The sequence below is a fragment of the Bombina bombina genome, chromosome 3 (genome assembly GCF_027579735.1).
Source record: "Bombina bombina isolate aBomBom1 chromosome 3, aBomBom1.pri, whole genome shotgun sequence".
Classification (NCBI taxonomy): Eukaryota; Metazoa; Chordata; class Amphibia; order Anura; family Bombinatoridae; genus Bombina; species Bombina bombina.
In genome coordinates this window covers 526,152,536-526,168,276 of record NC_069501.1, presented here as the reverse complement: position 1 = coordinate 526,168,276, position 15,741 = coordinate 526,152,536, and the positions used below count along the sequence as shown (strand labels likewise).

General features: G+C 38.4%; 1 protein-coding gene across 1 annotated transcript in view; it reads right to left on the bottom strand.

Moving 5' to 3' along the window:
• LOC128653573 (uncharacterized) overlaps positions 1-543 on the bottom strand; it is a 261,458-nt gene extending 260,915 nt beyond the window's left edge. The window contains exon 1 of the mRNA XM_053706954.1: positions 470-543. Coding sequence (XP_053562929.1) covers positions 470-509 — 40 coding nt within the window. The 5' untranslated portion in view covers positions 510-543. The remainder of the gene's footprint in view (positions 1-469) is intronic.
• Positions 544-15,741: the final 15,198 nt, after the last annotated feature.

Below are 15,741 nucleotides of genomic sequence, written 5' to 3'. Positions count from 1 at the left end.
GGTGGCGAGGGAAAATCACAGAGAGCTCGCTCGCTCACTCTCGGTGATTGACAGCCCGTTCAGTCGCGTGATTGGTTGTGCGAATGAAAGGGCAGACATTACACACTCCGATGAGTGTGTAATGATACATACGGGCAAGCGGATCAACAGATCCGCTGCCCGTGTGTAGTGAAGGCGGGCCGGACAGCTTCGCAAGTTGAGAAGCTGTCCGCCCGCCGCTTAGTACATGGAGCCCATTGCCCTGAGAGTTCAACAGTAAGTTCATTGTTTAGTTACTCAACTCTATAGGACATTTCTTAGAAATTAGAAAAGTCATTTGTGAATAACAAATGTTGTGTGAATCAAACACTGATTTTATCCATTCTACACCTTATGACAAATAACTCTCTTTACTTTTGTTGAATTTATTTTCATCCCCTCTTAAAATGCTTTCACCCTTCCTCATATATGTAGCCCAAAGATAAATTACCTTTACTTCCCATGATGCAAAAGAAAAGCAGCAGTAGCATGTCTGCCCATTGGAAGGTTCATCCAAAGTGTGAGTCTATTGGAATCTGAGCAGGTTAAGTCAGAAAGAACAAGTCTCCTCCCAAAAGTCTTATAGGAGGAACTAGACACTGACACTTGCATGACATTCAGAATTAAAAAATCCATACAGTGATTGATATTCTCATGCAGAACATAGCTGCCAAAAGCTTCAGTTTAACCTATGCAAAAAAATCAGAAACATGTTGCAGCAAACTTACTTCATATCAAGAAGCAGGAATAAATGCTGTGCAACTAAAACTAAACCTTACTGGCATGCATGATACATAAACACAACTATCTGAGCACTAGACCAAATATGGCCACGTTTACAATACAGGTACAAATTTCCAAATCTGGAATTCCCAAATCCAAACTATTTTTTTGTAAGGATAAAATGATTAAAGATTACTATTTTTGACATCTATAAGTCACAATCTTCTTTGCCTTTGTATTTGGTTTAATTTTTGTTGTGTTCTAAAATGCAAATAATAGTCTATATCTATTTAAAACAACAAATATTACCGTTCTGATAACAAAATACTGTACTACTTATGTATACAAAAGTTTAAAAAAATTATATAAAACTAGCTTTAGATTGCATGTATAAGCTTATTATGACAAATAAATATTGACTAAATGACATAGGCTATTGTTGTTTACACTTGGTCCCATCCCTTCTCCAAACTGTCTCATTTTAAAGATGGAAATAATTATAATAATAAAGTAATTCTTATGTCCCTTTAACAAAAGGAACACTTAGGCTTGTTAAGCATTCCCCTGAAGTATAATAAGACCTAATAATAATTATTACCCAATAAAAAAGTTTTATATGGGGGTGGAGCTAGCATCCAAAGTGAGTGGACGTCTTTTTGCAGAGCTCCGTCTCGATCCTAAAAATATGTAATATTTTCTTCCCTTCCATTTACCCACAATCTATTCTGCACACCGTATTATAACTCTACCACAGCCCTGCACAAGACGAAATATAGCTGCCTGTTGTGTGATCGAGTGAATCGGACATAGACCGTAGCGCCGATGAGCTGACACATTACTGAGGCCACAAGTCACGCTAAGTCCAGGTGGCAACAACTACCCAGTTTACCGCACCTCGCACTGGAACCCCAGACACTGGCTGACTAAATCCCACCCAGCTGGATAAATATTGTAGCAGCCAGCACAGGCCTTAACAGTAGGCCACAGCAAACGCACACCCGAAAAGCCTCAGTGCCGCAACTGAGAACGCTGTCTTGACACAGCGATATCCACTTCGGCATTAGTTGAGTGCATCTCTGTTTTTTCTGTGTTTATGAAAAAGCTCTTAGGTCACCCTAAGAGAAAAAGGGGTAACCAGACGTGGCCTCCTTGCACACATGCCTTAGAGGGATGCAACTGCACCTCACTGACGAGCCCCATAGAGGCTGACGTCTGTGGTTTGTTTGTTTTCCCTTGTTTAAAGGAGATTTGCTTGGTATTTCGGTGCTGGACTGTCATTTGGCAAGGTCAGACTGATATGCTACAGATTTTACCTTTGTGAAAGGCATAGTGTGCAGAAAGAGTTTGTACTCTGGGAGTAAGGAGGGACTTAGCAAGGACATATTTCCAGCTTCAGTTCTAAGCCTAGTTGAGTGCATCTCTATGTTTTTTCTGTGTTTAAACAGAAGTTATGAAGCAGCAGTCTAAAGACCGCTGCTCCATAACTTGTCCTCCTGCTCTGAGGCCACAGACCGAAATCAAACCGATTGGCCGTGAATCTGCAGGGCGAGGCATTGCACCAGCTGTTCACAAGAACTACTGTTGTTATGATAAATGCCAACAGCATATGCTGTCCGCCTTTATCAATGTGCAGCAGACATGATACTCTACATCGTATCATGTCAGCTTGCACTATGATAAATCTACCCCATTGACTGTCTTGCCTAACCCATCACCAATGTACAAGATCCAAATCATATTAGCATCAATGCCCGAAAGCCATATTCATAGATGGACCGAAACAACAAATTCTCCAATATCCTCCTTATACAGAGATAATCATATCATAGATTTCGAAGCAGCTAGAAATAAATTTTCCCTCCCTTGTCACTTCAGTTTGAGTAAATGCGTCTGTCTAGCATTCTTAAGTCATGGGGGCTAGCGTGACAATCAGTAAGGAACCCTACAGTTTGGGAACAGAAATGTGCTTCAGGATCTCTATTTAAAGGGTCTCATTTGTACCACTACAACATATTAATCACATCCCCAGAACTCACTAAACATAACTGCAGTTTCTAAAGTAATATCTATTATGGATTTATTAAGAATATGGGAACATATTTAAGATATTTAAGACCCTGAAATAAGTAGATTTATACTATGACATTTGGCACTCCTGCAATGCCTTTGGATTAAATAAATAAATAAATAAATAAATAAATAAACTTTCATTCATATATTGTCTTATCTCTCCTCGATTTCCCTCTTGGTTCTCATTCCCCTTCCTGAAGGATACAGATGGTAAATCCCACTACATTACCTTATGTCATCGCAACATGCTAGACTCATATGTCATTAAAAATTAAATAAATATAGGTCATGTATGTAGCTATCAAGTGTATGTATTTTCTTCATGTTCCAGTTGGTCCAGAAGTGGCCAAATCATTAGCTACTTTCATATTGCAGAGTGTATATGTATAAAGTGAGGTTTCCAAATACCCAGGTAATGACAGAGTATGCCTATATCGCTTTATTATACTCTACCTTGTTATTATATTACTATGTACTTTATTTATGACTGCTCATGGTTGTAAAATGTCAATTTCTACTTTGTTAACAAACCTCAATAAAATATTCAAATTTTAAAAAAAAGTTTTATATAATAATAAATATATACAACAGATAATTCAGTTATTACTAAATAATAGTCTAAAATGTCTAGTACTCAAATTACTTGAAGAGAAATAGCTTAAAGGAGGAATGTCTCACATCAAGCACCCTAAAGAATATCTGACTATAATTGACTTAAATATGACTATTCCTAAAGCAAAACCACATACCAGCCAACATTCTGTCCTGAGATGTGAAAAATATTTTGGACTGGTGAGGCTAATGCAATTTCTATGAGTATTTTAGGGTAGGGTAATGACAATAAATGCTTTTTAACAAGAGCAAGGGTTCACAGTGATTCTGCAACTTACTTACATTGCTTTGTTTTAATGGTGAATGCCTTCTAAAGTATAAGTGCTTAAATGCCAACACATGGCTACAGAGGGAATCTGCGCAAGCACTGATTGGTTGATTCATATGTATGCTGTTCTTTGGCCAAGCCCCAGTGTAAACCCTGTTCATGAATTTGTCTATGTGTTTAACCCTTGAGCAGGGGTGGAGCGCTATTTAGCATGCTCCTGTCACACATTAACTCCACTCGAAGTAAGCTTTTAATATATATATATATAAGTTCAGGAGTGTGCTCTAGTCTACACTACTATATAGCAGCAGTTTTACCACAATGTTCTACATTAGCAAGAGCACTAGATGGCAGCACTGTTTCCTGTCATGTAGTACTACAGACATGTGCACGCTACCTATATCTAGATATCTATTCAACAAAGAATAACAAAGCAAATTTGATAATAGTAAATATGATTTTTTTTTATTTTATTCCCTATCTCAGTGTTTCCCAAACTCAGGACCCTTACTCAGGCCAGATATGATTTTTTTTACTTAAAGGGACATTAAACACTAAATACATGCTAGATAGAATGATGCATTCAAAGAAAAGATTAGTCCATGACTAACATGTAGATGTATTTTTTAAAGTTTCATTAGTTGTTTAAAACTAATGAAACTAGTTTTAAAATGAAAATTAAAATATGCATTCAAACATATTAAGACATTATTTTCAATATTGAATTAATTAGCTGTTTTTCTTTTTTGCTTTGGTTACATATTTTGTGTTCCTGTGATGATCTGTAAAAATCTTGGTAAAAAAATGTCCTTAACTCCTAGAACCCATGCCATCCTAAAAGCACCTAGCTTTAACTCTGTTAGAACAGCATTGAATGTCCTAACTTGTGCGGCGTCCTGCCTCCCTTCCGTGACAAAATTAGCGCTGGATCCAACTGGGGGACTTGCCTGGCAACTCAGGCAGTCCAAGCAACAACAAAGTTCAGCAGCACTTAAAGGGACAGTAAACATACAAAATAATGTTATATAATTCTGCACAAAGCGGCAGCTTTATGAAACTAAAGCATTTCCTATTTTTTATTTCAAAGTTGGACTCCGCTTAAGGTTGTACTGAGCGAGTGTTGTTGTTCAAAAGTGCTTTGCGGGTACGCTGTCTAGTCACAGCCCGCCCGATCGTGCCATTGAAGTGAATGTAGCTTGCTCCCGCTCTGATCTGGTAGCTTGAGCGAGCTTACATTCACTTCAATGACGCGACCAGGCGGGCTGTGACTAGACAGGGCGCCTGCAAAGTGCTTTTGAACAACAAGACCCGCTCAGTAGAACCTTGAGTGGAGTCCAACTTTGATCTAAAAAATCAGAAAATGCTTTAGTTTTATAAAGCTGCCGCTAAGATAATGATATATAATTCTGCACTATGTGCAGAATTATATAACATTATTTTGTATGTTTACTGTCCCTTTAAGTAAAAGAACTTTATTTCACAAATTAGTCACCAGCATACAAAAAAAGCGACGTTTCGGATATTCAATCCTTAATCATGCCTGATCAGTAACAGGAAATTTAACAATTTATACACCTGCAATAATAGTAACAACCAATCCCAGGTGAATCACCTCTTTGATTCCTCTAGTGTACAGGTGTAGTATTAAACTTAATATATACAAAGTTAAAACATCCTAGCTAACTATTAATTTATAATATTGAAATACTATCTCAATAAGACATAATACCAAACCTAAATTTTAAATATGAAATATAAACTGATCATATACATGCAGAGAGCTGCAATATAGAATCACAAGTACACTGATAAATCTAATTCCTTGTTCATTCCCAAAGGTTACATACAATTTAATTTATTGATCCAAAAAGCCTCTTTTCTTTTAAGAAGAGTTTTCCTATTCCCCCCCCCCCCCCACGTGGATGTGGCACAGTATCAATAACCTGAAATCGTAATTGACTGATATTATGGCCAAATTCCAAAAATTTAGCAGAGGCAGGCAGTCCCCCAGGATCCAATCACCATGTAGATATAGTGACAATGGGTCACTGATACAATGTGACAGCCAATGAGTGCAATCATTTGCTGTCAGCACTGTCTCTGCTTCCTCTCCTACTTCGATCTGAGGCGAGAGAGGAAAACAGATCAGTGCTACGTAGTGTCCTAAAGTATCCCATTGTTCTTTGCATTTTTTGTATTAAAAAAATATATAAAAAAATACATTAACCCTTTCAGTGCTCATCACAGTGTTATTGCTGTGATCACTCTGATTTCTTTCCAAAGGCATGGAGAGTCCACAAATCCATTCAATTACTATTGGGAATTCAACTCCTGGCCACCAGGCGGAGGCAAAGAACACCCCAGCTAAACTTCAAGTATCCTCCCACTTCCCACAATCCCCATTCATTCTTTGCCTGTGTAAAGATGGTGTCTGAAGCAAGTTATTAATCCTTTTATGTGTACTTTTCCCTGCAAGCAAGGATTGGGGTTATGCTGTGTTCATGTAATTCTCATTAGTAAGAGTAATGGTGGCTTTTAGCAGTTGAAAGACTGCGAGGTGGTCTTTGCTTACCTTCCAACATTTTTGCTACCCCTATATTGAAAACCAGGGTTGATTACTCAGTTTTTTCTTTATCTACAGGTCTATGTCAGTGAGGATTCTGTCACACCTGTTGCTGTACCTGCCCTACAGCGGATCCAGCAAGGATGCAGCACTTAGGAGTTCTTTGTTTAGAAAAAAAAGGATATTTAGATCACAAGGTGGATCCTTATGGGACTGAATATCCCTTTTAATATTGGGGGATTTATTCGGGCAGAAGTTCAGGGCACTGTTTTGCCATAAGAAGGCACTTTTTGTGGCTATGGGGATTTGTTTGCACAGTTTCTTTATTTTTAATTTAGGGCAATATCTCTTTAAGGAGTTTGTAAGCGGTTCTTTTTATCTCATCTCACAATCTCACAATCATGTAACTGCTCAGTTTACTTCCTGTTTGCTGAGCGGTTTGTTTCTAGTCAGCTGTTTGGTAGCCGGATTACAAAGGCCTGGTGTTGGATCATTTTTTCTGCCTGTCGCTTCTCTCTGATGTTTGCAGCTTTCTAGGATCTGCAGTTTTAACAGGATTGTTATATCTGCTGGTGTGGATTTTATTCCTGGTTACTGGTGGGGTGAGTCTCTCCAGTGTGGCTGGGGTGTAGAGGTGCCAGTTATAATATTTAATTGATGTTTATGTAAACATTTTCTTATTCTATTTTTTATATAGAAATTAGAGTATAAGGGAAAAAAGGGGTAATTTAATCTGCTATGGATGCTGATCCTAAGCTTTCTCTGTCCTTTGATAAATGTCTTTATTGTGCAGATGCCCAGGTTATACCTCCTATGCAGTTTTGTTCCCCTTGCCTTAATAAGGTTTTATTATCTAAGGATAAGGGTTCCCTATCTGAGACTTCTTTTTCTCAGGATAATGCTGTTCAGGGTTTGTCTCAGCCTTCTTCTAACATGTCCCAGTCTTTGACAGATTCACATGCAGTGCCCTGCGGTTCCTCTCAGTCAGTCTCTAGGGGTGTTTGTTTGCCTAAAACTTTTGCTGCACAGTTGACTTCTGCAGTGTCTGCAGCCCTAAGTGCTTTACCTAGTTCTGATAAAAGAAAGAGAAAATCTAAGAACTTTTCTATGGGTTCTGACTCCGCCAAGACTGATTTGTTTAGTCTTTCTCAGCTTCTGAGGGTGATATCTCTGATTCTGAATTTGTGGTTCTTAGTACAGTAGATTCTGAGGAGGTAATTTTAAATTTAAACTGGAGCATCTCTGTTTGCTTTTGAAGGAGGTTTTAGCTACCTTGGATGACAATTGCAGAGGCTCCTAAAAAGGCTAATAAGCTGAACAGAGTTTTTGATGTCAAACCTAAAACTGTGGAGGTTTTTCCTGTTCCAGATTGAATGTCTGAAGCCGGGGTTTCCTTTAACCCGTCTCCTCTGTTTAAAAAGATGTTTCCTGTGGCTGATTCAGTGCGAGATCGTTGGTGCATTGTTCCTAGAGTAGAGGGTGCTATATCTACCTTAGCCAAGAGAACTACTATTCCTCTTGAGGATAGTTCCTCTTTAAAATATCCTATGGATAAGAAACTGGAGGGTTATTTAAGAAAGATGTTTCTTCATCAGGGTTTGCAATGGCAAACAGTTTCTAGTATTGCGACAGTTGCTGGTGCAGCCTCTTTTTGGTTTGACTCATGTCTGATCTAATTTCAGAGGAGACTACTATAGAGAAATTCCAAGATAGAATCAAGGCTCTAAAGTTGGCTAATACTTTTATCTGTGATGCCATTATGGAAGTTGGCAGGCTGGGAGCTAAGATTTCTAGTTTTGAGATTTTAGCTGGCAGAGCCCTTTGGTTAAAATCTTGGTCTGCGGATGTGACTTCCAAATCCAAGCTTCTATCTCTACCTCTTAAGGGTAAGACGTTATTTAGTCCTGGTCTGGCGGAGATCATTTCCATGGTTACTGGTGGTAAAGGAGTTTTTCTACCACAGGATAAGAAGAATAGGCCCAAGGGTTGTCAGTCTTCTAATTTTCATTCCTTTCGTAACTTCAAGGGACAGAAATCTTCTTTGTCTTCTAAACCTGAGCAAGCCAAGACCTCAGGGAGAGCTAGCCAGTCCTGGAATAAGGGTTAGCAATCCAGAAAGCCTTCCGCTGATGCTAAATCAGAATGAAGGGGCCGCCCCCGATCCAGTTCTGGATCATGTAGGGGGAAGGCTTTCCTTCTTTCAGCAGGCTTGGATTCACAACGTTCCAGATAAGGTAGGATTCAAATCTTGTCCCAATAGGGACAAATTTCTACTATTAAGATTATCTGTAAACTAGGTAAAGAGAGAGGCTTTCTTAAACTGTGTAAATGATCTGTCTTCTCTGGGAGTGATTGCACCAGTTCCTCTAGCAGAACAGGGTCAGGGATTTTATTCAAATCTTTTCTTGGTTCCCAAAAAGGAGGGAACTTTTCGACCCATTCTAGACTTCAAATCTCTCAACAAGTTTCTCAAGGTTCCATCCTTCAGAATCAAGACTTTTATTCTATTCTCCCTCTAGTTCAGGAGGGTGACCACCATAGACCTGAAGGATGTGCATCTTCATGTGCCTATCCACAAGGAACATTTCAAGTTCCTGAGGTGTGCCTTTTTTGGATCAACATTTCCAATTTGTATCCCTTCCTTTTGGCCTTGCCACTGCTCTGCGAATCTTTACAATGGTTCTAGGGGCTCTTTTGGCTGTGGCCAGATCTCTAGGGATTGCGGTGACTCCTTACCTGGACAATATCTTGGTTCAGGCACCATCTTTTCAGTTAGCAAGGTCCCATACATATTCTCTGTTATCTATTCTTCGCTCTCACGGGTGGAAGGTAAATCTAGGAAAAAGTTCATTGGTGCCAAGTACCAGGGTATGTTTTCTGAGAACAATCATAGACTCAGTATCTATGAGGCTTTTTTGACGGAGGTCCTCTTTTTGTTCATCAGTGGCAGTGTGTATGGAAGTAATTGGTCTCATGGTGGCATCCATGGACATTATTCAGTTTGCTCGCTTTCATCTGATACCTCTACAGTTATGTATGCTCAGTCAATGGAACAGAGACCATTCGGATATCTCTCAGAGGATAATTTTAGACTCTCAGACAAGGATTTCTCTGTCCTGGTGGATCTCCCAAGACCTTTTGTGTCAGGGCACTTGTTTCCTGGGAGATTGTGACCACGGATGCCAGCCTGTTAGGCTGGGTATCAGTTTGGGGCTCCTTAAGAGCTCAGGGACTCTGGACTCAAGAAGAGTCTACTCTCCCTATAAATATCCTAGAATTGAGAGCAATTTTCAATGCACTAACAGCTTGACCTCAACTGAGTTTAGTCCGGTTTATCAGATTTAAATCGGACAACATCACTTCGGTGGCATATATCAACCACCAAGGAAAAACTCTGAGCTTATTAGCTATGAAGGAGGTGACTTGCATTCTTCAGTTGGCAGAGTCTCACAATAGTCATTTCTCTGCCATTCATTTCCCAAGGGTGGAAAACTGGGAAGCGGATTACATGAGTAGGCAGACTTTTCACCCAGAAGTATTTTTGATGTTAACCCTCAAATGGGGAGTTCCAGAGCTGGATCTGATGGCATCTCGTCTAAACGCCAAGCTTCCAAATTACGGAGCAAGATAAAAGAGATCCTCAAGCAGCTCTGGTTGATGCCCTGGCAGTGCCATGGGACTTCGGAATTTATCTGTTCCCTCCAGTTGCCCTCCTTCCTCGGGTGATAGCTCATATCAAACAGGAGCAGGCTACGGAGATTCTAAAAGCTCCAGCGTGACCTCGCAGAACTTGGTTTGTGGACCAAGTGAAGATGTCGTCATTTCTCCCCATGGAAATTGCCTCTGAGAAAGGATCTTCTGCTTCAGGGTCCCTTCCTCCATCCAAACGTAGTTTCTCTGAAGCTCACTGCTTGAAGATTGAACGGTTAGTCTTGTCCAGACGAGGATTTTCTGTGAAGGTTTTTAGACTATGATTCAGGCTTGTAAGCCTGTTACTTGCAAGATTTATTATAAGGTATCACGTAAATACCTTTATTGGTGCGGATCTAGGGTTTTTTCTTGGAGTCAGGTGAGAATTCCCTGTATTCTGTTCTTTCTTCAGGAGGGTCTGGAGAAAGGTTTATCAGTCAGTACTCTAAAGGTTCAGATTTCGGCTCTGTCGATTCTTTTACAGAAGTGTCTGGCAATTTTGCCAGATGTTCAATCTTTTGTCCAGGCAATGGTTAGAATCAGGCCTCTGTTTAGGCCAATTCCCCCTCCTTGGAGTCTTAATCTTGTCCTCGGGGTTCTGTAGCAGACTTCTTTTTGAGCCTATGCATTCTGTTGATATTACTGGCTCTACAGTGTGAAACTCCTTATCTTATTTTTCATGTGGATAAGGCAGTCCTCCATACTAAATTAAGATTCCTACCTAAGGTGGTTTTGGAACACAATATTAAGCAAGAAATTGTTGTTTCTTCATTTTGTCCTAATCCTTCCTCTTAGAAGGAATGGTTGTTGCACAATCTGGATGTTGTGCGTGCTTTGAAGTTTTATTTGCAGGCTACTAATGATTTTCGTCAATCTTCTGCTCTTTTTGTTGTATTTTCTGGTAAGCGGAAGGATCAAAAGGCGACTTCTTATGCTCTCTCCTTTTGGCTGGGAAGTGTTATTTGATTGGCTTATCAGACAGCTGAACAGTAGCCTCCAGAAAAAGTATGGCTCAGTCCACTAGGGCTGTCGCTTCTTCTTGGAATTTTAAAAATTATGCTTATATGGAACAGATTTGCAAGTCGGCCACTTGGTCATCATTGCATACGTTTTCTAAATTTCACAAATTTAAAGTTTTTGCCTCAGCTGAGGCTTCTTTTGGGAGGAAAGTTCTTCAAGCGGTGGTGCCTTCTGTTTAGGTTCGTCTGTCTTGTGTATCCCTCCCTTTCATTCTGTGGACTCTAGCTTGGGTATTGATTCCCACTAGTAATTGAATGGATTTGTGGACTCTCCATGCCTTTGGAAAGAAAATATAATTTATGCTTACCTGATAAATTATTTCTTTTCCTGACATGGAGAGTTCATGACCCACCCTTAAGACGGCTTTTGCTATTTTCTAAACCTCAGACACCTCTATACCCTTTGTGTCTTCTTCTCTTTTCATGATTCCTTGGCTGAATGACTGGGGATTGTGGGAAGTGGGAGGATACTTGAAGCTCTGATGGAGTGTTCTTTGCCTCCACTTGGTGGCCAGGAGTTGAATTCCCACTAGTAATTGAATGGATTTGTGGACTCTCCATGCCAGGAAAGAAAATAATTTATCAGGTAAGCATAAATTATATTTTTCTCTCTGTTTCTGATCACCACCCAGTATGATCAGAATGTTCTGTCTGATTAACCTTTTTCTTTACTCTTTTTTTTACTGTTAGTTTACTTAACCTTTTCGGTGCTCTTTAGATTTTAAAAAATCAAAAAACTTTCAGTTCTGTTTAGGTCTGGTAACAGCTTTTTATATTGTGATCAGTACTGGGAATTGGGATGGAAGTGGGAATCGGTGGATGAGTTGAGGAAGGTAGTGCTAGGTAAAAAAAAAAAAAATAACACATTTCCCCTTTTTCATCAGGGCATCATACTATACCACAGAAGAGGCTTACGCCATTCATGCTGGATTTAGAGAGTGACACCTTTGCTTTATCTGATAATGACACTGACATTCTAAGACTATCATTCTAACAGTGTCAGATATAGAACCCATAAGTGAGACTTCTAGTGATGGTGCTCCCAGCCTATCACCATCATAAAGGAGGCGTCCAACAATTTCCAACAAAATTGCATACCCACAAACTTAACAGCCCCTGAAATACCCCCGTTTACAGCAATTCCTGCCATCACAACCAGCATTTCAGTTTGTGAGCCAATAAATTATTTTAAACTGTTTCTCAATGATAACATGTTTTAGAACATAGCTACTCAAACAAATTTATATACCAGCCAGTATCTGTGTCAGCAAATCCAAATTCTCAACACATTAAAAAAAAAAACACCTGGCACCCCACTGACCTAACACAAATTAAAATGTTTTTGGCACTGACCTTGGTAATGGGTATAGTGGAAAAAAACAAGCATATGATCCTACCAGCACCCCATCTTGGATACCCCTCTTTCCCCAGGGATTATGAAGAGGGATAGATACGAACAGCTGCTGTGGTTTCTGCATTTTAATGATAATGCCCAGTGCCCCCCTAGAGATTACCCCTTGCATGATAGGGTATACAAGATACAGCCCCTGAAAAAACACCTGTCTGACCCTGACCAGAACATCTGAGATGAATCCCTCATGAAATTAAAGGGAAGATTGATTTTTACTCCATCTAAGTGTTCACGCTACTGAATAAAATCTTATTTATGAAGGGAAAGATAGCCATCTTGAACCACCTGGTTGCCCAGATTCTATTGGCACAAATAGCAAGATTGTGTGGGATCTCCTCCTACCCTTGCTGAACAAAGGCTACAATCTATGGCTGGACAACTAATACACCAGCATAGATTTGTTTAAAGATGGATTTTATTTTGAAACCCTGGCCTGTGGATCCATGCACAAAAATTGCACAGGTTTTCCCCAGATGCTGACTAATGGCAAAAAAACCCATTTAGAATACCCTGGGATATCTACTCTTGCAAATAGTATGCCATCACGGTGGAAAATTTCTTTCCAAGGCTGTCATACTGTATTCAAAGGAAGTGAAACAGGCATGCCCCATATTTGGCTCTAAATTCACATTCAACCTATTTATGGCAGTCATCGCTGGATGTTTTATAGCAGTTAAACATATAAGGATGATGATATAAACAGCAAAAGAGCAGTTTTTTGTGAAAAATGCAAAATAAATACATAACCAATAAATTTGGCCAGGTTTTGTGACTAAGTGGCTGCAAAAACAGACTGGGCATTCCCATTTTGGAGTGCCCTGGGTTGTCTACTTTTGCAAATGGTATGCCATGATGGAGGTAATGTCCATTCATGTGCTGCCATAATGTCTCAAATGTGAAATAGGCCGAAAAAATCAATGTATCAAATTTACATGTATGAAGAATGAAATGGGCAGACCCCATATTTGTCCCTGTAACTTCAGAAAGCCTCAAAAAATCCATAGATGGGGGTATCCGTTGGGACTCTTGGGACATAACTGAACACAAATATGGGTGTTTATAGCAGTAAAACATATAAACAGCAAAAGTGCAGTGTTTGTGTGAAAAACACATACAATATTTATAAATATATATATATATATATATATATATATATATATATATATATATATATATATATATATATAAATATCCACTAAATTTGGTCAGATTTTGTGAATAAGTGGCTAAAAAAAAAAAAAAGACTGGACATACCCATTTTGGAATACCCTGAGTTGTCTACTTTTGCAAAAGTTATGCCATGATGGGGTAATTTGCATTCCTGGCCTGTCATACTGTCTCAAATGTGACATAGGCCCAGAAAATCAATGTGTGATTGAAATGGGAAGGCCCCATATTTGGCCCTGTAACTTCCCGAAACCCCATAAAAACTGTACATAGGGGTTTTTGTTGTACTTAGGGGAACTCCGTGAACACAAATATGTAACCACCAATCAGCAAGCACTACCCAGGTGCTAAACCAAAAAGGTTGGCTCCCAAGCTTTACATTCCTGCTTTTTCCAAATAAAGATACCAAGAGAACAAAGAAAAATTGATAATAGGAATAATTTAGAAAGTTGCTTAAAATTGCATGCTCTATCTGAATCATGAAAGAAAAAAAATTGGGTTTCATATCCCTTTAAAATAGGCAATATTTAAGATATGAGTATAACCTATATTGGATTATTAAAAGTCTTGAGTAAAAAAAAATGTAATATTTGCAGTTGATTTAAAAAGATTATAATTTGGTATGATCCAGCTTCAGTCTGCTGTTAGCAGAATCATTGTTCAAGCCATACAGCAGATTTTCAAAGTATTTTATTGCTTTCCCTTCTTGTAAATAAAGACATCTAATGATTCATTTGTCTACAAAATGAGAAATTAAAATATATGACAGTTTTTGTGGATTAAATAATTTGTAGAAAGTTTATTAAAAGACACACTAATGACAAATGTTTACTCATCTTTGTGAATGATCTTGAATGTATGGAAAAAGTACATTTAAAATATATTATTTCACAAATTTTAGTAGTAAATAAAAATATGTATAAGGGTGGAAAAAAATGACTGCTATTTACAAGCCTGAACAAAACATAATAGTTTGCTCTTTATTAAGCATTATACTAAGTGGTTAAATAATGATAACAGCATTAATAAAATATATTTATATTTTTCTATTACAGTTAATTACTTCAAAACCTGAAAAGCCTCATTCTAAGCCTAAATATGACACATCTCTTGTTTCAAACACTCCACACTCCCTTTCACCTTCAAGGGTTTGCATAATTCAGTACATTTTATCCTCATTATGTCAATTCTCAGAATTATTATCATAGAATATTCAGCTAAAATATATATTGTTTTGTACCCTTAATATAATGCTTAAAGGTACACTGTACCCAAAACATTTCTTTTGTGATTCAGATAGAGCATGCAATTTTAAGCAACTTTCTAATTTACTCCTATTATCAAATGTTTTTTATTCTCTTGGTATCTTTATTTGAAATGCAAGAATGTAAGTTTAGATGCCGGCCCATTTTTGGTGAACAACCTAGGTTGTCCTTGCTGATTGGTGGATCAATTCATCCACCAATCAAAAACTGCTGTCCAGAGTTCTGAACCAAGAAAAAAGCTTAGATGCCTTCTTTTTCATATAAAGATAGCAAGAGAACGAATAAAAATTGATAATAGCAGTAAATTAGAAAGTTGCTTAAAATTGCCTGCTCTATCTGAATCACAAAAGAAATTTTTTGGGTACAGTGTCCCTTTAAAGGGCATTGAAGTCTTTTTTATCTATTGATATTGTATATCAACAATTTAGCATGGCATTGCATACTTTCTTTATAAAAAGGTAATGTTTAAATAACAAAATGTGTAGGTTTTTGCAGCCCAGGTATTCACTCCTTAAAATAAACCTATGTAAAGACACTTCAGAAATCACTGTCTAGCAGGGTTAGGGGAACAGCTCCACACTGAAAGGGAAATTATACAGCAGTCAGAAAAGCAAAGTCTATAATCTTGTTTTTCAAAATGCGGCAAATGTGCTAAACCTCATTGGAGGCTCCTTAATGTAGACAGCATGGGTATCGCTCCACCCAATAAAATAACCCACAACAATAAAATTGAATCATATACGTATACATGATACATTGGTTTAATGCAATAAAACAAATGATGGTAACTTCTATGTGGTCAATATTGGAAGGAGAAGGCAGGCACAATTAGAACTATAGACAATGGCTTGGTTAATAGTAGGTTGAGTGACAGCTAAACTTGCAGACAGGACTGTCTGTAGAGCACCCTGTAATGCGTGCTATAGAATTTGGTG